At 38.3% G+C, this 20,713-nt stretch overlaps 2 protein-coding genes across 3 annotated transcripts in view; one reads left to right on the top strand and one right to left on the bottom strand.

The window, feature by feature from the left end:
* rsph14 (radial spoke head 14 homolog) overlaps positions 1-20,713 on the top strand; it is a 479,803-nt gene that overhangs the window by 202,601 nt on the left and 256,489 nt on the right. The gene's annotated exons all lie outside the window — the stretch shown is intronic.
* Positions 1-20,713, bottom strand: part of gnaz (guanine nucleotide binding protein (G protein), alpha z polypeptide) — a 191,655-nt gene that overhangs the window by 144,440 nt on the left and 26,502 nt on the right. The window contains exon 2 of one of the 2 annotated variants that reach the window (XM_052032160.1): positions 3,363-4,587. In XM_052032160.1, coding sequence (XP_051888120.1) covers positions 3,363-4,085 — 723 coding nt within the window. In that variant the 5' untranslated portion in view covers positions 4,086-4,587. The remainder of the gene's footprint in view (positions 1-3,362; positions 4,588-20,713) is intronic. The other variant, XM_052032161.1, reaches the window with a different exon arrangement.

The raw sequence follows: 20,713 nt of genomic DNA, 5'->3' as shown, positions 1-20,713 counted from the left end.
TAGGTCCCATTCAATTTCTAAGCCCTTTTATTTTTTCATTGTTGTTCTTTCCATTGTAGCGTGGAATTTACTGATTTTCCTTGATTGAAAGAAAAACTTTTAGGGATTTGTGTACACAAGAAATATTGTAGAAATTCACATTGTTCATTTAATCTTAAAAATTAATTTTGATAAATGGGTAGAGTTTAATTAGCATGCAAGTTTTATCAGTGCGGCCTGGGTGAAAATCCACTGCAAGAAAAGAAATCAGGGAATTTTAAAAGTTATTTCAGGAATTAATTGAATTTGTGATCTTTAACACTGGCTTAAAAGTAGTGTTACCAAAAGTCAGACCCACTCAAAGCTCGCAGAATTCTACACTGCAATAATGGCCTTGGCATATTTCTGCAACTTCGCATTTTGCAGTCAATCAAAGTTATTTCCTTAGGTGCATGGATACGGGCATTCACATTTAACATATTAAAAACAATTTACTAAGAAACTTACTGGTGTACAGCAATGAAAATAATATGCAGTTGTCTAGCTTTTTAAAATCATTTTAATTATTTAAAACCAGGCTATTCACTGGTTGAGGATTAGACACTAATTAAAAATGCTTATTTATTGTGATAAGCCCATTTACAGTGGTGTTAATAAAAGTGAATCAAATTACCACTGAAATGTATCAAGGATTTTTTAAAAATCTGGCATGCTAACAGATTTTATATTTTCAATGTTGATTATGCAAATTATTTCAGTGGAAACTTGAACTATAATCTAACTACCACAATTTCAAGCACAATTTGCACCAGATATTAGGGACTTTGGTGACTGTTTACACATCTTTCTGTTGCTCCATGCAATTAATTATTTCCTCTTGTTTTCAATTTTTTTGGTATGTATTCAAAGAAAATTTTAATAAGGCAATGCAGGAATGGCCAGAAGATTAATCTTTACTTCCTGGAGACTTTAGGACAATTCTGAATAGTTTGCATCTTTTCTCTACATGTTGGTTTTCAAGCTTATATTCCTGCTTTCAGAACTCAGCATGCACCTTTATTCTCTGCACGCTGCTTTTACACCAGACTTATTATTGGTCCTCGATTCCAACATTGCTGAGCTTTTCTCAAGACCCTAAGCTCCTGGATTTCACTACTGATCCACCTCTGCCTTATTTATTCTCTCCTTGCTGTCAGATAAATCTGGAAAGTCCTCCTGTTCAACCAAGTTCCTCATTCTAACTTTACCACCCATATCTTTCTTTCCTTGTAACCAGTTGTGAGGTGTATCCATGTGCAAGTATATGGTTAAAAGGGACAACTGCTTGAAATTATCCAGTTGTTTATTTGAAGATATGGATGCAATTATTTTGGAACTAAATCACCCAATGTATATGGACTTTTTTATTTTAGGTTTTGTTACATCATTAGCAAAGAGTATAGGTATCGCTGTGATGCAGTGAACTCGATAGTTGTTTTCTGTGCTGTAATTTCCACAATTTTATCAAGAATAGCAGAAATACTGGAATACATAGGACAACAGTATGTCATTCTAGTTTATTAGGCTGTTAGAGGTTAAAGCTACTACCCTCCGCTCTATCGTTCATATCCTCAGTTTCCTCTCCTATCAGATATTTCCTCATTTCTCTGGAAGTAAGACCACACTATATTCTCTACCATGCATGTTCTGTCCTATATATCCATCACCTTCTGTGCAAACTAATTAAATCAATAAAATTAGTTCTGGGGATGTAGTTTATACAGATGGCTATGAATAATCATTGACAGTGTACAGCACTATATACTGGCTTACTTGGCATATTGCTAAAACCCAAAGATTAAAGTTGAACGGATATATGTGACCATTTGAAGCCACAATTATTTTATTGATTGATCTGACAGTTTTTGTGTTAGAGGATAATTTGTCATTCATTCTGCAGATTGCGTGAACAGGGTGTCAAGGCCGTAGAGTTTTCAACATTCATCAAATAATTCTTGAATTTATGCAAGATACTGCAACCATGAACAGCAGGTTTTGGTAACCAGGGTTTAAGAGCTGATTAGCTGGTTGCTGGGAAATGGGAGATTGTCACCATGCTGCTCTGAGAAACAGGTGCTATAGCAACCAGCCGGATTGGAACAAGCCAAAGGTAAGCAAGTGTTAGGGGATATTGGTGCTGTGGGGAAAGAGGGGCAAAAGGGCAAGGTGTGTGGGTGGGGTTAAGATGTTTGTTCATAAAATGAATTGTGGCCTCCTGAATAGAAAATAGTAAATTGATCATGATTTAATCCATCACCCAAACTTATCCATTTCAGTAACCATGGTAATAGTTACTGTAATGTGTGACACTAAAAGCTCAGCAGACTAGGAGTAATCTCTATTCATCTAGCAAATGGTGCATGAAACATTTGATAAGAAACTAAGTGTGGTGCTTAACTCTTTCACTAGCAGAAAGCTACAGTTTTCACATCTGGCTTTGAACCAATCTTTCAAGGCAAAATATTAATCCAAATTAATCTTATTCAATGATTGTTGCTTTACATAATCAATATTTCAGCCAACATAACAATGGAGCTCAGCTGAGAGTAATGCACTGCAAATTAAATATTTAGGAACAATAAAAACACCGAATGGTTATTCAAATGAAAATAAGTAATTTTGAATACCACTTTTTCAGGAATTACTTGTTAAACTACTGCGGTTAAACAACAGGAAATTAATTTTCTGAAAATTTATGTATGGAATTCGGAGCAATTTTGCAAATGGGACTAGAACACATGATAATGAACGTTAATATTAAGTTCTAGAAACATTGATTTGTTTCGACTGTTCAACTGGCCTAACTTTCAGCCAGCATTTCCGAAATCCAACGCTTTCTTTAAATTCAATCCCATTGATTGAACTTGTTGACCCTTGATGAGCTTGCGTGAGGAAGAAGTAAAAGTTGAACATCCAGCTGCAGTGCTCTAATTGGCTGAAAACTGCACATTCTTCTGAACTGAGGATAATTGAGGAGACCATCACAAGCTGCTCCGTGCACTTCTTTCAGTATCATGAGAATTGAACACTCACTGCATCTATTGATCAAATGCTGCAACTTAAACTTAAGAGACTTCAGGGAAAATTGTAATTGTTCGCATGTTAGCTGAAACTCTGGTAAATATCAATTTAAAGCAAAACATAAGAAAAATGAGTTCAAGTAATCTTAATTAAACTTTAATTGTTTGATTGGGCCTTCCTGTTGTGTACCTGGATTATTCATTAAACCAACATCAAAATTATAATTAGTTCTAAAACAACACTTGATGAAGCAGAGTAACTGATGGTAATCAAATTAAGTATCTGTAAAAAAAAACAAGAAAAAAGGCAAGACGTTGACTTACTGTTTGATTATCTTCATACAGCTTCAGGTCGTATCCACTCAGCTCCACACAGAAAATTATTGCTGTAACCCCTTCAAAACAGTGAATCCATTTCTTCCGTTCAGACCGCTGCCCTCCCACATCCACCATTTTAAATGTCAGCTCTTTGAAAGTAAACTTGTTTTCCACTATGCCTGTGGTCATGTCTCTTGAACGTAAAATGTCTTCTACAGTTGGGATGTAGTCAGCTGCTGCAATTCTGTCAAGATCATTCAGGTAGTAGGCTGCATTGTCTTCCAAGTGATACTCGTTGGACCGGCAGAAGCATTCCTGGACACCAGGGTCACCCCACAAGCGTTTCATTACCCCAAGCAGTTCAGGTGTGATCTCTCCTTTGCTCTCAGCAGGCCCAGTTAGGGCAAAGAGTTGAACAGCATCATAGGCTCTGTCTGGGTTGTGGAATTCTATTTTGAGGGTGGCTAGTGCACGAATAATGCGTGTAAGAGAGTCTATAGCATTGTAGATAATGAGGGGCTTGTATTCCTTGCATGCCTCCAAGTTGAACCCGCCGCTGTGGATAATTTTCATCTGCTTGACAATGGTGCTTTTGCCAGAGTTGCTGGTTCCCAGCAGCAGGAGTTTGATCTCGCGGCGCTGACGTTGACTCTCTGAGCGGAGATGCCGATCAATCCTCCTGGAACGCCTTGCTGCCTCCTTCTCCTCAGAGCTTTGACGACATCCCATGTTCCTTGTGATGTGGTTGGCTGGAGGGAGACTTACTTCTTGAAAGCTGCAGTGGCTGCTGCAGTAGGCTTGTCAGGTATACTGTGCACCTCACACAAAAGTAAAAGCAGTGGCTGATGATCAAACAGGCAAGTACCAATTCAGTCAGTCCCAGCAGGGGTGAGCAAAGAAGTGCAGCAACCACTTATAGGTCCACAACTCAGTAGATTTCATGGCATTCCCCTCCTTTATGCAAGAAAGATGGCTTATTCCTGTTGATGGAATGCCTTTCCCTTTTCTGCAATGTAGTTTGTGTCCTTAAATCCGTGTTCAAATTGGACATCATTATTCAGTATCCATTCCGTCTAGAGATGACAGGCATGTTCGTGTAGCCTCAGTTCCCTCTCACTTATATCTGTCACAGTCTTGGGAGTGGTAGCAAGTGCACAGAGGGATTGTACAGTTTTCTGATTCTATTACCTCAAACCTGAACAGCGTGCATAACCATCAGTGACAAATCTATCTGCCAAACAAAGCAAAATGAATCGTTAGGATATTTTTCCTTAGAATTGTAAACTAACATGATGACTAACTGAAGGAGAAAAATAGGCTATAAATTTACAAATCCCACAATTGAAAGCAGATGACTTTTAAAACAAAATGTAAGTTATCTATTCTTGAAAGCTTAAGAAATATGTTTGTGCATGGAATTAAGACAACTTCCCTTAAATCTTATTCTACTGAATAGATGCTGGCTATGGTTACTGCAAAAATTGGATTTGTGACAATAAACCAGGACTGTTGATTGATTCTCAGATTGGTGTGTGTAGATTCACATAGAAACTAAGCCATTTCAAATGATTATTGACAGTAAAGTACATGCCAATAATCATTTGAAAAGTCTACGTCATGTTAATAGATCATAAGAAAGGTTTGTCAAGTGTATTTAAGATCAAGAAAACTGGTTATAACTCTTACTGAGGTAAGTGTGAGCTGTAGCCATCAGCCCGATTTTGAGAACTGGACTTTTTCCAACTGCTGGGTCTCCTTTTATTGCAGTCAGCTGCCCACTTGAAATAGGCAATAAGTGGCAATATGTCAGCAAGAGGCAGAAGACTTTTAGGTAGTTGAAAGAACGAGACAGGCACTGTAGAACATTCGCTGGCTTGGGGAGGTGATTTTGGGAGGGAAGAGGAAGTCAAGTGGGAAGGGCCACAATTTTTCTCACGAGGCCCAGAGGACCATTCCCTTAACTCAACGCTACACAGATAAATGCTTTCACTTACTCTTATGCAGATCTGATGGAGTGCAGCAGGATACTTACAGTAGTTTACCACTCAGGCATTAGTAAAAATTGACTTAATAGGATCCCCATTTTCATAAAATATCAAGGCAATTAGGTGGCCATCTTTCCCATCTGCTGAGTCTTGCTGGGTAAAAGAGCTGAGGCAGGGAAGTATTGTGTTAATGAACAGCTAACTGATTTTTCTGCTGGGTGGGAAGCGTTAAAATTCTCAAATGGTCGTGGATTATGGATCTGAATGATTGGTTGATTTAATACCTCAGCGAATGTATTTTCCTTCCAATTCACTGCATTTCTAATATGTGTTAAGTCAATTCATAAACACCATCCTGCTTCTCAATTGATACAATGGACTTTGTTCTTTCTGACATGAAACATGGGTGAGTTTCTGTGCCGTGACAGCTAGGCAAGGCAACCATCACTAATAAAAAAAAAATTGGCATTCAATATCACAGTAACAGCCACACAGTCAAGGTCTGCTACAGGAAGGGAAAATCTCTGGTTTTGCATGAAGTGTTTTTAAAAAAATTCAATTTTCAGAAAAATTGTTGTACATATTATGTTCCAAATTATTTCTGGAAAAAATACTGCTACTGTCATGGACATGATGCCTAATGCATTTCACTTTACTCGTGATAATATCTATCAGTAGCTCAATAACCCATTGCTCAAGTTTTAAAACAGTCAGCTGCATAGCAACCATCCAGTTAGCCATAGCTTGCAGCCAAAACATAGGCAGTTCCATTAGCTCGTAATGGGCTGTCAGCTGACTGCATTCACCAGGCTAGTTTTTATCATCAGTACTCCCTACTGCTTTCTAAACAGCAGGATCAGAGCAGCACTGAGGAGAATCAGTGATGCAAACAAGTGTTGCCTTCCAGCCCTGCTCAAATCAGAAATATTTAGAGCCAAAGTCCTGTAATGTTGATTTGGGAAACAATTAAAACAAAATAGCGACTGTTCAACATTCAATTGTTACAATCTCCAAGTACCAGGATATGGCAGCAAATTGATCAAAGATCTGAACTGGATTCCATATGCATCACTTTGAATTCCAGTGTACTGTATTTGGGTAGCTTTGCTTTTTGAATGTCGTTTCTCCTCTCTATCCTTGCTTTGTACATTATCAGGCAACTTTGCCAACACACAAAATGCTGGAGGAACCCAGCAGGTCAGGCGGCATCTATGGAGGGAAATAAACAGTCGACGTTCCGGATTGAGACCCTTCGTCAGTCCCGATGAAGGGTCTCGACCCGAAACACCGACTGTTCATTTCCCTTCATAGATGCTGCCTGACCTGCTGGGTTCCTCCAGCACTTTGTGTGTGTTGCTCCAGATTCCAGCATCTGCAGAATCTCTTGTATCTCAGGTAACTTTGCACAATATAGACTTCTTCAGTTATTTGGACCATCCTCTGGTTGGACAGTTGCTCCAAATGAAATTTAATAATTAAGTTCATGCATCAATAATCCTTAAAAATCATCATTTCATTGCTATACAGCTGAAAAATCACACGATACTTCAGTTGCTATTTTCCTACACCACGGTGACAGGATGACACTTCAAAGGATATCACAATCCCAAGACTGTGAATGGTGTTAAGTGAATACAAGTTCTTTCTTTGTTACATCTCCTCATTAAAAAAATGTTATTTTAATTTGCCCACTGCCCATGCCGTGCACAGAAACGTTAGGTCAGATCTAGGAGACATCTCATCTTAAACACCCTTTTCTTCAGTCAGCAATTCTCTTTGGAGTGGTGAAATTCTAAAGATGGTGAGTGCAAACAACTCCTCCAAATATAAAGCTGCCCTTAGATCAAAAGATTCATAAGTCCACTAGCAATATCATTTTACCAAATGATGTGCCCGCTGAACAGTGATTTACAGCAATGAAAATGTCAAATGAAGTCGACCCAGCCAGTTACTTATTAAATGGTAAATTTGGATTTTTTTTGATATAATCTCCATTCTTACTACGTTGTACATGCAGTTTGACCTTTCGCACAGTCCTGGTGTCTGTTCTTCAGATACTGCTTCCTTCATTAAGTATTGGCATTAACAACAGAAGCACTATTTTTGCCCTTCAACTGCTATAAAATTGCCAAATTTTAAAAAAAATGTTTTGGACCATGGTGGTGGGAAGATTAATTTATCATTGTTTAATAAAGAATAAAAAATTCCATAAAACCCAAGATGGCATGAATATTTGCCAGCACTTTATCCCAATTTAACTGTGCACAGCGTCACAAGGACAAACACCACTAACTCATCGTCACCCCTACCTCTGAAAACAAGAGGTGAAAATGTGATTGAGTGTTGTTATTACCATCATTTAATCAATGATGCTATCTGGAACATGTGACCATAGAACTGGACCACCCTGTATCATTATTTTTTTGATAAAAATGTCTGCATCTCATCATCCTTTTTTCCAGTTGTATAAAACAAGGATTAGTGGGAATATCCTAGGACAAACTCCCACCTCCACCACCCTGTAGTATAGTGGAAATGTTTCTGATTGATAGAAATAGGTTTTCTCCACATTCATAGTAAGGCTGCACTGGCAAAGCAGATCAGCTCTGTATTATTTTGATTTAAGGAAGGAAGTGGTTCATTAATGGTCTTCTAAGAAAGCAGCCTAGACCATTAAATGTAGACCCAACTAGTTTACTATTGCTGTTATTATTAATAAACTTATCCGGTTTATTATTGCGGACTTTGGAAAGTAGAACAGGTTTGGAAGAACATTTACTGCTTGAAAGAGCTGGCAATAAAGCTGCAATGAGAACATCTCTGCAGCACCAAGGGTTAATGATTATAATCCAATAATGCTAATTGAGCAGGCTTATATAGTGAGGCACTGTGAATCTTCTCAACTATGTGTGCTAATGTGATCATTTGCATTCACTTCTTTTCATAAAAATATATTTTTAACAGTCAATGGAAATGCAGAGAAAATGTGATGATTGCTAATTTTGGACTTCTTTTAAAACTTTGTTGATGGTGATGTGCAACCTTTTAAAGGTTATTATGATTTCACAAACATTATGATTATTTTCATAATCTTCATTTTAATATTGGTTTCTGTTAAATTAAACCATTCTCTATTATCGAAACAGCAGCTGTATAAACTTGTATTGAAGTGACATTTAGGTCATGGTTGACGTCATTATAATTGACAGGAGAACATTTGTTTACCAAATGTTTGCTAGAACACGTCAAAAGCCTGTGAACAGAAGAATCCTTTCAAAGTAACTCAAATGAGCATTAGCAATGTGAAATTTTTGGAATGCAAGTTAAATGGCTCAATATTTTTAAAAAATCTATATTTTAGTACTTACAGAACATTTTATTATCTCGCTATTCTTCCTTTTACAATTGTGTTCCTTTGATGTTTCATTTAACTTGCAGATGAAACTGATATTGATCCACACCTTGGGGTGAGTGGACATGATATGTGTGCATTATTCTCTTCAAGTTACTGCTTTTAGACAGGATGCCAAACCAGAGAGATGAGTTTAGTACTAGCCAACAGGGAGAGCCAATTAGTCTGCTTAGAAGGATGGAGATATTTCCCAGGCTGGTCCTAGACATTTCCCAGAGCCAATTACAGCTTAATGGTTGGATTACCTTTCCAAGAAACAATATACAATACACTTTGCTGTGATATATGTTGGAATGCAAGTTTTTCTCTTTTATCATCCACATCTTCAATCACATTCTTTTATACTTTAGGCTCTTCCTCAGTTTATCAATATTTTAAGATGTGCAAATTCTGCTAAATGAATCAGGTGAAACTCCAAGAAACCAATCTTACACTATATTATGTAACTAATAAATTTTGTATTTCACACCAAAGTTCCTCCTAATCCTGACATGTTTCCAGGTCATCTGATCAGATTAAGCCACAGTCATGAGTACAACCATCAGCTCCACTACCCCTCTTGGCGGCTTCAAGTTAAGGAGTGCAGTTACATGGTACGTTCCATCTGGCTACACAGATGACACACTGCCCCCTACTCCCACCCATTACCCGACCCCCAACTCATTTTGCTTAAGGCTGATTTATGCATTGGTAAATGGAGGATGATAGAGAGGTATACAGGTCAGGTCTAGTAACACTGAAGTCTTTAGGAGAATTCAACTTTTATTTGGATATAATTACATAAAATGTACATCACAGTAACAAGGTATTTGGTCCAACATGTTTATGCCTGTGTTTATTGCCCCACGAGTTTCTTCCGACGACCTCAGCAAACTCTAACTATTATAGTCTATTCCTTTGTCTCTTATGTGGTCTTTTGGCTTAAATGCAATAATTGATCTCATACAGTGTACTTGTCAATATCAGCAGAGGCATTTGCAAGAGCCTATCTGGATTCTCCACTGTACACAAGGATGCTATGGAACAAATCTCAAAATCAACTGATAAATTTTCCATCTGCTGTTACTGATACAGAGATTCCTTGTGCAGATTGGGAAACTGCACAGGGTAGTCCAGGAGGTTTTCAATCCCATTTGTTTTAATGCAATTATACCTGTGGGATTTCCTGATATTTTCACCTGGCTGGGATCTTAAAATTAGTTGAAGTACTCCTATGTGTAATCACAATGATGAAAATGTCTTCTCCTGATGAAGTGCTTGAATATAAACCCATCTATTCTGACCCACATTTAATAACTTGAAATAAAAATGTGATAACTTTATTTCCTACCTTCTTTTGAAAAAAAAGTTTATCAGTAGAGCTAGCAAATTATAATGAACAGAAGGTATAGATTACTCACCCAAAGATTTAAAAAATCTGTTGTTTGCAAGAGGACTGGCAGAATGAAGGAAGTATGCATCAGACTGTTTATAGCAGGTAATTTTTAATTCTGAACAGCATGAGAAGAGAGAGCTTGCAGGATGGCATATTTATAGCTAGTGAAGAGCAAATTAGTAAACTTAAATAGAGCATAAAAATTCTCCAAGTACCAGTAAAATTAGAAAAGTAAGCAAGATTGTCAGTGGTAACAACACTTAATTAGGAAAAATCATTTTCATTTAAAAATCACAGAAAAAGTTTAGAAATGAAAAATTGTTTAGGCATCGCTTTGTTCACTGTTGGAATCCTTTACGATAGAAGTTATCCTTTCCTGACAGAAGTTTATAAGATTATGTGCGGCATAGATTGACAGCTGATATTTTTTCCCAGGGGTTGAAATGCCTAATACTAGAGGGCATGCATTTAAGGTGAGGGGGGTAAGTTCAAAGGAAATGTGCGGGGCAAGTTTCTTTTACACAAAGTGGTGGGTGCCTGGAATGTGCTGCCGGGGTGTTAGTGGAGGCAGATACAATCGAGGCGTTTAAGAGGCTCTTAGATAGGCACATGACTGTGCAGAGAATGGAGGGATATGGATATTGTGTAGGCAGAAGGGATTAGTGTAGTTAGATGTTTAATTACTGGTTTAATTAGTTCAGCGAAGGGCTTGTTCCTGTGTTGTACTATTCTATGTTCTATGGTATACAGTCCTCTCTTTATCAGGAAATTTCCTAAGGCCAGACTCCATGAATAGAAGTCATCATTTTATATCCACCAGTTAGTTTTCACTTTTCTACTGTGATATCGTACTGCATTTATCTTTGTATCATTTTGTCACCAGCTCCCAATACTTCCCACCAGGACCAGCACACGCGAGAAGTTTGTCAGTGCTCAATTAATGTTAGATTAGTATAAGCTCAAGCACCACAAGAGTAGATGTGGCTAAATAGAGTAGATGTGGCTAGGCTGTTTCCCTTGGTGGGCGTGTCCAGGACCAGAGGGCACAATCTTAGAATTAGAGGGTACAGTTTCAAGACAGAGATGAGGAGAAGTTTCTTTACCCAGAGGGTGGTGAAATTGTGGAACTCCTTGCCACGCACAGCAGTGGAGGCCAGATCAGTGGGGGTGTTCAAGGAGGAGATAGACAGATATCTAAATAGTCAGGGTATCAAGGGATATGGGGATAAGGCTGGCAAATGGGATTAGAATAGTTTTTTTTTTTCTCTCTCTTTTTTTCCCACCCCATTTCTTTTTCCCTTTTCCTTGGAGCAGACTCGATGGGCCGAATGGCCTGCTTCTGCTCCCTTATCTTGTGATCTTGTGATCTTGTGAAGAGAATGGTTGTAGCAAACTGTAAAAATTCCAGCTGTTTCTTTGTGGTATCATTGAGTTTAATAATGTCAAACAACTTCCTGAAGGAATGTGATATAGTAATCATTACAGTCATTACAAAGACTGAAATATTTTCATTCCAACCATGCTAGGCGTGTTTAAGAATTAAGTATTTCAAGGTATGATATAGTTGAAAAAAATAGGTAAAATATGAAATGAGAAGTGACAATATTAATAAAAAAATCAATTATTACAATGGGAGAGACTTCAATAAGGGACAAAGGTATTATGGAATTATTTTGACCAAAAGATGAAAAAATATGATATATGGACACTCTATAATAAGAAATGTCAATTTGAAAGTGTGTTCTAAGCATTCAACTTTTGGACTATTTGACAATTTGTTTTAAAATCATAATTTGCACATGCCTTTAATGCTGAAGCCATCAACTGCAGGCTTAGTAGTTAGTGGCTAAAAACATTCTAAGCAGCAATTTTTCTGGAGCCTCCAGTTCCTCACTGCTACTAAAAGTGTGGAGCAGGCTGGCTGTCATACAGAGGCAAGGTTCAGAGTGGTGCAGTTTCTGAGATGTAGTACGGGAGGTCTTGAGGTAGCAGGAGAGATGTCTTGCACCCAAACTGGTAAAAGGTTCCACTTTGGCTTCTTATCCCTCCTTCCTTCTGGTGCTATTCTGCCTGGTCTCAAAGTCATGCCCTTCTCCCACTCCTCCTGCAAATCAAGGAGGATCACCTCCAAGATGCAATGACTAAGTACTCCCTTTCTCCTGATGACTCCTTTAAGATCTCCATTAATGCAATGTAATGGAACAATTGCTGTTGTTAGATGAGGAACTCAGAATTTCCAAATTAGATATCAGTAGAATGTTATTATATCAAAATATTACCCAAAAAGTCTCCTAATGTGTTTTAAAATTTCTCTCCCAACATCCAGTACTGAATGAACAGTAAAAGCAGTTATACTTTTAAGTGGTGTTTAAGCTTTGTGCAGTGGCAGTATTGTAGCCGAGGGAGGTTTACCGGAGGCACAATTATTGCTAACACAAAGTTGGGCCATAGGACCCGTTTCCGTGCTGTACAACTCCATGACTCTATGGTGTGCCAACTCCTCTGTAACAACTTGTTTACTGCAGATCAGTTGATCAACATTTGGAAAGGGTATCAGCTGAAGAGCTTGCCATCAACATGTCATGCAACCTTTTTAATGGACATCAGCAGGAATTTAATTATCAGTAAGGCCTTTAATAGTCAAAATTTTAAAAAAAAGCAAATGCTGGAAATCTAAAATAAAAACAGAAAATGCTAGAAACACTCAGCAAGTCAGGCTGCATCAGTGGGTAGAGAAACAGTTAATATTTCAGGTCGAACACCATTCATCAGAACTTTTAAAGAAGCCTTCAGTGGTCTTCTGAGTGAACCTCCTTAGCACACAACTCAGCTCGTTTACTGAGATGGCATTTCATACTAAATGCAGGCTAAACATCTGCCCATGGCATCTGAGACTAATTGCTCTCAAAGGGTAGGGTATTACATAGGGTAGAATTGTCCACAGACTTCATGATGGTATTGCCACCTTCAGCAATGATGATGAAATTCACCACTGTCTCCAGTGCACCACCACAGCCTTTGATCAAGAGTTAAGGCAAAGAGTTCTATTTCATCATCTACTGGTGAGCAATTGATCCCACAGCTCCTATAAACTTTAAAAACATGGATTACATATTGCAGGCATCTCAAAGCATTGGAGAAGTACCACCAAAGCTGTCTCTGCAGAATTCTCCAAATTCGTAAACAGGATTAGTGAACCAACATCATCATTCGCTCCTGGACTAATATCTGCAGCACTGAGGCTCTAATTGCACTCAGCCACTGCCAGTGGACATATCACATTGTCCACACGGCCAGCACCAGATTCTTTATAGAAGCAAGAGCCTACCAGGAGAACCAAGAAAGGATAATTCCAAGACCTCTCTGTAAAAATATAACATCCTTGTTGATTCATGGGTGAAATGGAGGTAGTGAAGTATTAGGGATGTTATCGAGAACAAGCAGAAGCCAAGCAAAAATGGCATCCTCCAACTACTGGCACGCCCTCAAAGATAAGATTTCTTTATTAGTCACATGTACATTGAAACACAGTGAAATGCATCTTTTGCGTAGAGTGTTCTGGGGGCAGCCCACAAGTGTTGCCACGTTTCCGGTGCCAACATAGCATGCCCACAACTTCCTAACCCGTACATCTTTGGAAAGTGGGAGGAAACTGGAGCACCCAGAGGAAACCCACGCAGACATGGGGAGAATGTACAAACTCCTTACAGACAGCGGCCGGAATTGAACCCAGGTCGCTGGCGCTGTAAAGCATTACGCTAACCGCTACACTACTGTGTCAACAAGCACCACTTGCTTTGTGTGTGGCAAGAGTCTACAGATCTGAAGTCAGCCCCATCAGTCACCTCAACTGGAGTGGAAGCAAGTCATCCTCAATGCTGAGGGACAGTTTCAGAAGAGGAGACTAATGTAGTGGAGACAAAAGACAGGAGTGAACTCTTAACTTTCACTCCACCTCCATCCCAATCCGACAGATTGCAATTTTAAATTGTAGCGGACAAGGTGAGAATTGTAGAAAAAACCCCTACCCTCCAGAGATCTATGTCCTTTGAATGTCAGGTGATCATCTCTTGCTCCTCCCTAATTCACATTAGGGTAAACATATTTTAAGAACCTGACAGGCAGTTTCTGTGCTGGCTTCCTTAAGGCATCAAGTTTGTAGAGACTCTTTAGGCCCCAAATCAAGGTAACAAGTCTTACATAAAAGCAAGGAAAAGTGGAATATCTGCTGGATTGATACAGATGTAAAAAAAAACAACCCAAAGGAATAATCAAGAAATCTCTGTGGAAACAAAAATTGCAAGGGATATTAAAAATAACATCAAGGCTTTATGAATATACTAAGGGAACAAGGTTTGAAGTTCATCATTGGGCAAGGGATGAAATTAAGAACAAGGCTCTCCAACTAATCTGTTGGAAAAATCCTTTCACAGCATCATCCAGCTTTACCAGTCATAAAAGCTGTTGAGGACTTTGAAAATTTCTGAATTTCCCTGACAATCAGAGGAATTATAAAATTATAATGAAATCAATTAAAAAATTAAAACTTAAATAAAATTTCTTAAAATGTAAAGAAATAAAAATGAATTAAATCTTAAAAGACAGAAACCATTTTAAATAACTAAAAAAATTAAAGCAAATAAAATTAATAAAGAAAGGTTGACGCTCAACTCAAAATGTCAGCACATCCCTTTTGCCTCCGCAGATGCTGGCTGACCCACTGAGTTCTTCCAGCAATTTATTTTTTGCTCATGTAAATGATCACTTACTTATCCTCCACTGTAGCCATTCTTCTCCAGTAAAATGAATGACCTTGCCAGTCCTGTGCTTGGTCTAATCTGGTACAAGATCAGTGGGCAAATTTCTGAGCATAATCCAGGGAAATTCACATTGGAATTCATGCTGTGTCCATCATCAAGGTGTGGCTAGGGATCTGCTGTGGGCGCCTGGCTAATGTGCCAATCTTACTGAAACTTACGATAGCAATTACCAGCAGTCCATTTCAAAGTTGCTGAAATAATCCAGTAAATACCCAGAAAGAAATTTGTTCACCCAACTCTGAAAGCATCATTTGCTTTTGCAAATTAACTTCACACAGAATGGAGTTATTCTGTGTACATTTCTGGGTGTCTCAGTGTTTCCTCACTTTATAGTGAGATTCTTGTTCTTCCCAGTGTTTTTGCTTGGCTGTAAACTCTCCGAAATTCCGCCAACACACAAAATTTGTTTCCACCATCATTTTCAACATCAATGGTTTGACAAACGAAAGTTTTTATTTTTCCTCACAGAACAACCCGATTTTATCATCCAGCCTTTCAAAGACTTCCGTCAGCCTCCTGCAGTAGCACCTTGCTATATCACCAGAGGTATTCTGGGGCCTCTTGTTTGCTGCTTTTTTTTTTGTCAATTTATACATCTTCTCCTTGGATCTAAAACCATTCCTAACTTCCCTTGTTAGACATAGTTCCGCGACCCTTCCTGTTTTATTCTGTGCCAGACAGGATTTTTATAGTTCATCCACACACTCCTTAATGTCTGCCATTATCGATCTACTGCCAACCATGTAAGGAATATTCCTTGATCTATCTCAACCATTTCTTACCTTACTCTCTACTCTCATTTTCCTAAATTAAGACACCTAAAACTGTGGCCATCATAATTAAAGCAGTGTATCTAATTGCCCTTGCATTTTAATTTTTCTGCCTGAATCCCCAAGCTGTCTGCTAAGTTTTACCATTAATATAAATTTCTTCATACTCTTCCTTTTAAAATGTATAAATTCATCCTTAGTGGCAATGAATTTTATCCTGTATCTAAATACACAGCACAAAGCTTTGTCAGTAGCCTCCTTTAAGTTGCTTATCTTCCGCAGCTATCTGCATCATCTGTAGATTTCAATGCTCTCAGACAAGATTACGTATGTACTTGAAGAAAAATGGCCCAACACTGACAGAAAAATCACATCGCTATTTGTATTCTTACCGTTCAAAAAAAATTACCACACTTTATCCTTTCAATATCTGAAACTATTATCAAAAATTGTCTTATGTAGCATTTTAAAATATCTGGAACATTCCTTTACATTGCATCCAAAGCTTCTCATTAAGCAATAGGATTGTAGAAATTTACAGTAAAAAGGAGGCTATTTGGTTTCTCATACCTGTGCAGCTTTGTAAGAGAATAGTCATGCTTAGTCCTGTGTGCCCTTTCTTTGTCCAAGATCCCACAAGTTCTTCATGCTCAAATACCTGAACAATTTCCTCTTAGGAAATTATGGCATCAGCACCAATTTTTCAGGAGAAGCTTCTTGATTCCACTCTGAAAAACATCTCCTCAATGATTTTGAATCTATGATCTTTTGTTACTGATGCACGGGGACAGTTTTCCTTTACCAAAAATTCTCATCTTGAAAAGCTTTTATTAGATGGCATTTCAGCCTTCTACTTTGAAGAACAGAACTAACTGTTCCAACCGCTCCTCATTCTTGGTAAAACTGCTCAGCACAATTCCTGAGGTCTGCCCAAATTTTGTGGTACCCAAAATTGTCCTCTATACTCCAGTTTTGTCTAACTAGTGTTCATTAGCTTTCTATCATAATCTCTATGCATTCCTTTATTTATAGACTGTATACGGACTGATGTAATCTTTGTGCTATCTTTAACCACCTTTGCTATCTTTTCAGAATGTGGTCACGTTCCCTCTGTTCATCTTTACTTTTCAAAATATGCATTTTTGTATATTTCCTTTGCATTTTAGTGCTCCCCCATTGCATTACTTCATATTTTTTGTGTTAAAATCCATTTTATGTGCTGCTTTTTGTTTAACTAATTAGTCAATGTCATCCTAAAACATAACAATCCTTGTCACAATTCAGTACTTCAGCAAGTTTTGTACCCCAGACTTTGTAATGCCTTTCTGTATTCCCAAATCTGGGTCATTTAAAAAAATTGCATAGAATAAATGGCCTATAAATAGTCCTGAGGAAACACCATTGCAAGGGTCCCCACAAGCCTTTAGAGACTTCCTTTGATCGTGACATTTTGCTTTTAGACACCGAAACAGTTTTCTACCCAGAACACCATTTTCCCCATCTTCTACCTTCTCAAAAAGCCTTTGTCCAGTGCCTTATAAAAGTCCATTTATGTATTGACTGCACTACCTTGATGAGCCTTTCCTGATGCCTCAAAGAATTTGAACAAATTAGTCAGACACAGTTTGACTTAAGTAACTCCCTACTGGGTCTCCTTGATTAACCCATGCCATATGAAATGAATGATTGCTTTGTTCCTGACAATGGGTTTCTAGCACTGATATTAGACTGACTGAGCCATAGTTTTCCCATTTATCCCTCTCCTCACTTAGATTTTTCAAAAAACTTCACTAAATTTGCCATTCAGCTTATCTTTTACTTGGTTTTATTCAATTAGTCATTATCTTCCTATATTCTGGCAGCATTGAATAATTGTCATTATGTTGCAATGTTCTAACTAAATCAGAATTAATTGAAATGACGGAAACATTCTTATGTTCAATTCCACTATAATTGAAATATGTAGAATGCAAAACTGATAGAGAAATCATGGTTGGTATTAAAGTAAAATTTAGTGGTCCTAATGTTGAGTTGCACTCACTGGAAATGTAAGAGGGATAATTGCAGTTACAGAGTTGTAACTTTCTATCTCCCTCTTAGCAAGGGTACAAGGGACAAGCACTGAATTATTTTTCATATTTGAGTTAAGTGGGAAGTGATTGATGAAGAGTTGTATTTGTGTGGTGTATTTAATTTGTAGCATTTGAATTTCATTAATACATTTGAAAGAATATAAGCAAGGGGATATCTGTGATATCAAAAAGCAGGTGCTTCACACTGATACGTGACAATTACCTGCCATTGTAGTGAGCAGGTTAAGTAATCCAAAATAAATAGGATAATATCTGTTAAATTAGAAGATAAAGGAATAAAAGTCAGATGCACTTAACACTGGTCCAGAATAACTGCCAATGTTTCTATGTTACAGTGCTTTCTTTGAATATGGGCAAGAGCTGTGGACTAATTAACACATTAGAGACTTGGCAAGCAAAACATTAATGTTTTGGGCAAAAGTTACTGCTTTACCTCTGTGTGTTTGCAAGTAGATGTTCAGTAAAAAAAACAATTTCAAAACTTTTATGTAAATACAGTGCGCTTTCATCTTGAATTTACTTTTCCCAAGCTGCTTTGACTTTATGTACCAAATGATATCATGATCCTGAATAAATCTGGCAACGTACTGATTACTGCATTGCTGAATCTGAATAATTGGAGTGGACCTGAGATTGATGATGATTGGATTATGTTGCAGCTTTAATGATGCCAACTTTATTGATGTCTCAATTAGCAGCTTCTAAATTTAGCTGGCAACAGCGTAATTTCACTAAATAATATGGAAATGTTTTGGGTTATTAAGTACATTATGAAATTGATATAGTCAGCTTTATGTTTTGGTTGCCACAAATTAAGGATGAATGAGTTTTATACAAATTTAGGATCATAAATAAGTTTCTAAATTGAGGAGCTGACATGATTCTCGCAATTCTCTCAATTCTGGCACCCAAGTCTAGCAATTCTCTCAATTCTGCTAACTCTTCCCTTCTGCTAATCCCTTCAGATTCTAGCAGCTCTCTCCTTTCCTGATATTAGCAGCTCACCTCTGTTACTGTTTATGGCAACACTCTCCCCTTCCCCAAATACTGGCAACTCCTTCCTGATTCTGGCAGCACTCACCTTCTTCCCATCTGGGCAAATCCCTCCTCCTGATTCTGGCATCTCTTTCCCTTCCTCTGGTTCTGGCAACCCTCCCTTTTTCCAGATTCTGGCACCTCCCTCCCCCTTTCCCAGTTTGGGCAACTCTCTTCCATTCTCCAATTCTTGCAGCTCCTGTCTTCCCATTTCTTATAAGGTGTTTGATGTTGCCCCCCAAAAAAAGCAGTAAGATTGAAGATTATGAAAGTTTCAAAATTCAGCAAAGGAGGGCCAAATTCTTGATAGGGAAAGGGAAAGCAGGATAAGTGAGAAGCCTAGTGAGAGACATAAAATGAGACTGCAAAATCTGCTGTAGGTGTATAAAAAAAAGATTATTTAAGGTAGGTCTCTTACAGACTAAGACAGTAGCAATTATATCAGGGAATAAGGAAATGGCAAGGAAATTAAATAATCTTGTGGCTTTCTTCAGAGAAGACGCAGAAAACCTCCCGGAAGTAGTGGAGAACTATAGATCTAAATGAGAAGCTCAAAGAAATTAGCATTCATAAAAAAATTAGTTTTGGAGAAATTCATAGGACTGAAAAGTGATAAAGCCCCAGGACCTGATGACTTGCATCCCAGAGCTTTGAAGGAGGTGGATGTGGAGATCTAGGATGCATTTGTTTTCACCTTACAGAATCCCATAGCTTCATAAGAGTTTCCACAGATTGGAAGGTAACAGATGTAGCCCCAGTATTTAAGAAAGGAGGGAACAATCCTGACCTCAGTAATGGGGAAAATGCTGGAATCTATTATGAAGGAAATGATGACAGGACTGGGCAGAGTCCTCGTGGCTTTATGAACGGGATATCATGTTTGACGATTCTGTTATGGTGACCAGCAGGGTGCCACAGGGATCTATGCCAGGTCTCCAGCAGTTCACGATCAATATCAATGATTTGATGTAATATATCCAAGTCTGCTGGTGATACAAATCTAGGTGGCAGTGTCGTCAGGAAGATGCAGAGAGGCTTCGGGGTTGGGGGGTGTACACAGACAAAATGAATGGTCAAGGAAGTGGCAAATGGAATTTAATGTCAAAAAAATGTGGGATCATCCACTTTGGTGGAGAAAGTAGAAAGGTAGTATATTTTTAAAATAATGAGAGCTTTAAGGTGTTGGTGTTCAGAAGGACTGGCTGCTTTACGAGGCAGCAAGAAGTGTAAACAGAGTCCATGGAAGGGAGGCCGGTTTTGTGATATGCTGAGCTGTGTCACTGGCAGAGCAGTTGCCATACCAAGCTGTGATGCATCTGGATAGGATTCTTTCTATGGTGCATCGGTAAAAATTGGTGAGGGTCAAAGGGGACATGCCAAATTTCTTAAGCTTCCTGAGGAAGTAGAGGTGCTGGTGAGCTTTCTTGGCCGTGGTGTCTACATGGTTGAACCAGGACAGGCTATTGGTGACGTTCACTCCTAGGTACTTGAAGTTCTCTACCTTCTTGACCTCAGCACCGTTGATGTTAACAGGAGCATGTGCATCACCCATGTTCTTGAAGTCAATGGCCAGCTCTGTTGTTTTGCTGACATTGAGGGAAAGGTCGTTGTCATGACAGTGCCAGCAGGCTCTTTCTCCTTCCTGTACTCTGACTCATTGTTATTTGAGATTTAGCCCACTATGGTGGTGTCATCTGCAAACTTGTAGATGGAGTTAGAACAGAATCTGGCTACGCAGTCATGAGTGTATAGGGAGTAGAGTAGGGGGCTGAGAAAGTGAATCACTGAAAGGTAGCATGTAGGTTCAGCAAGAAATTAGTTAGGTAAATGGTACTGTTTTGTCTTTGTTATAAGAAAATTTCAGTAC

The sequence above is a fragment of the Pristis pectinata genome, chromosome 17 (genome assembly GCF_009764475.1).
Source record: "Pristis pectinata isolate sPriPec2 chromosome 17, sPriPec2.1.pri, whole genome shotgun sequence".
NCBI classification, from domain to species: domain Eukaryota; kingdom Metazoa; phylum Chordata; class Chondrichthyes; order Rhinopristiformes; family Pristidae; genus Pristis; species Pristis pectinata.
Note: the sequence above shows the minus strand (reverse complement) of the source record. Positions and strands in the feature narration are given on the sequence as shown.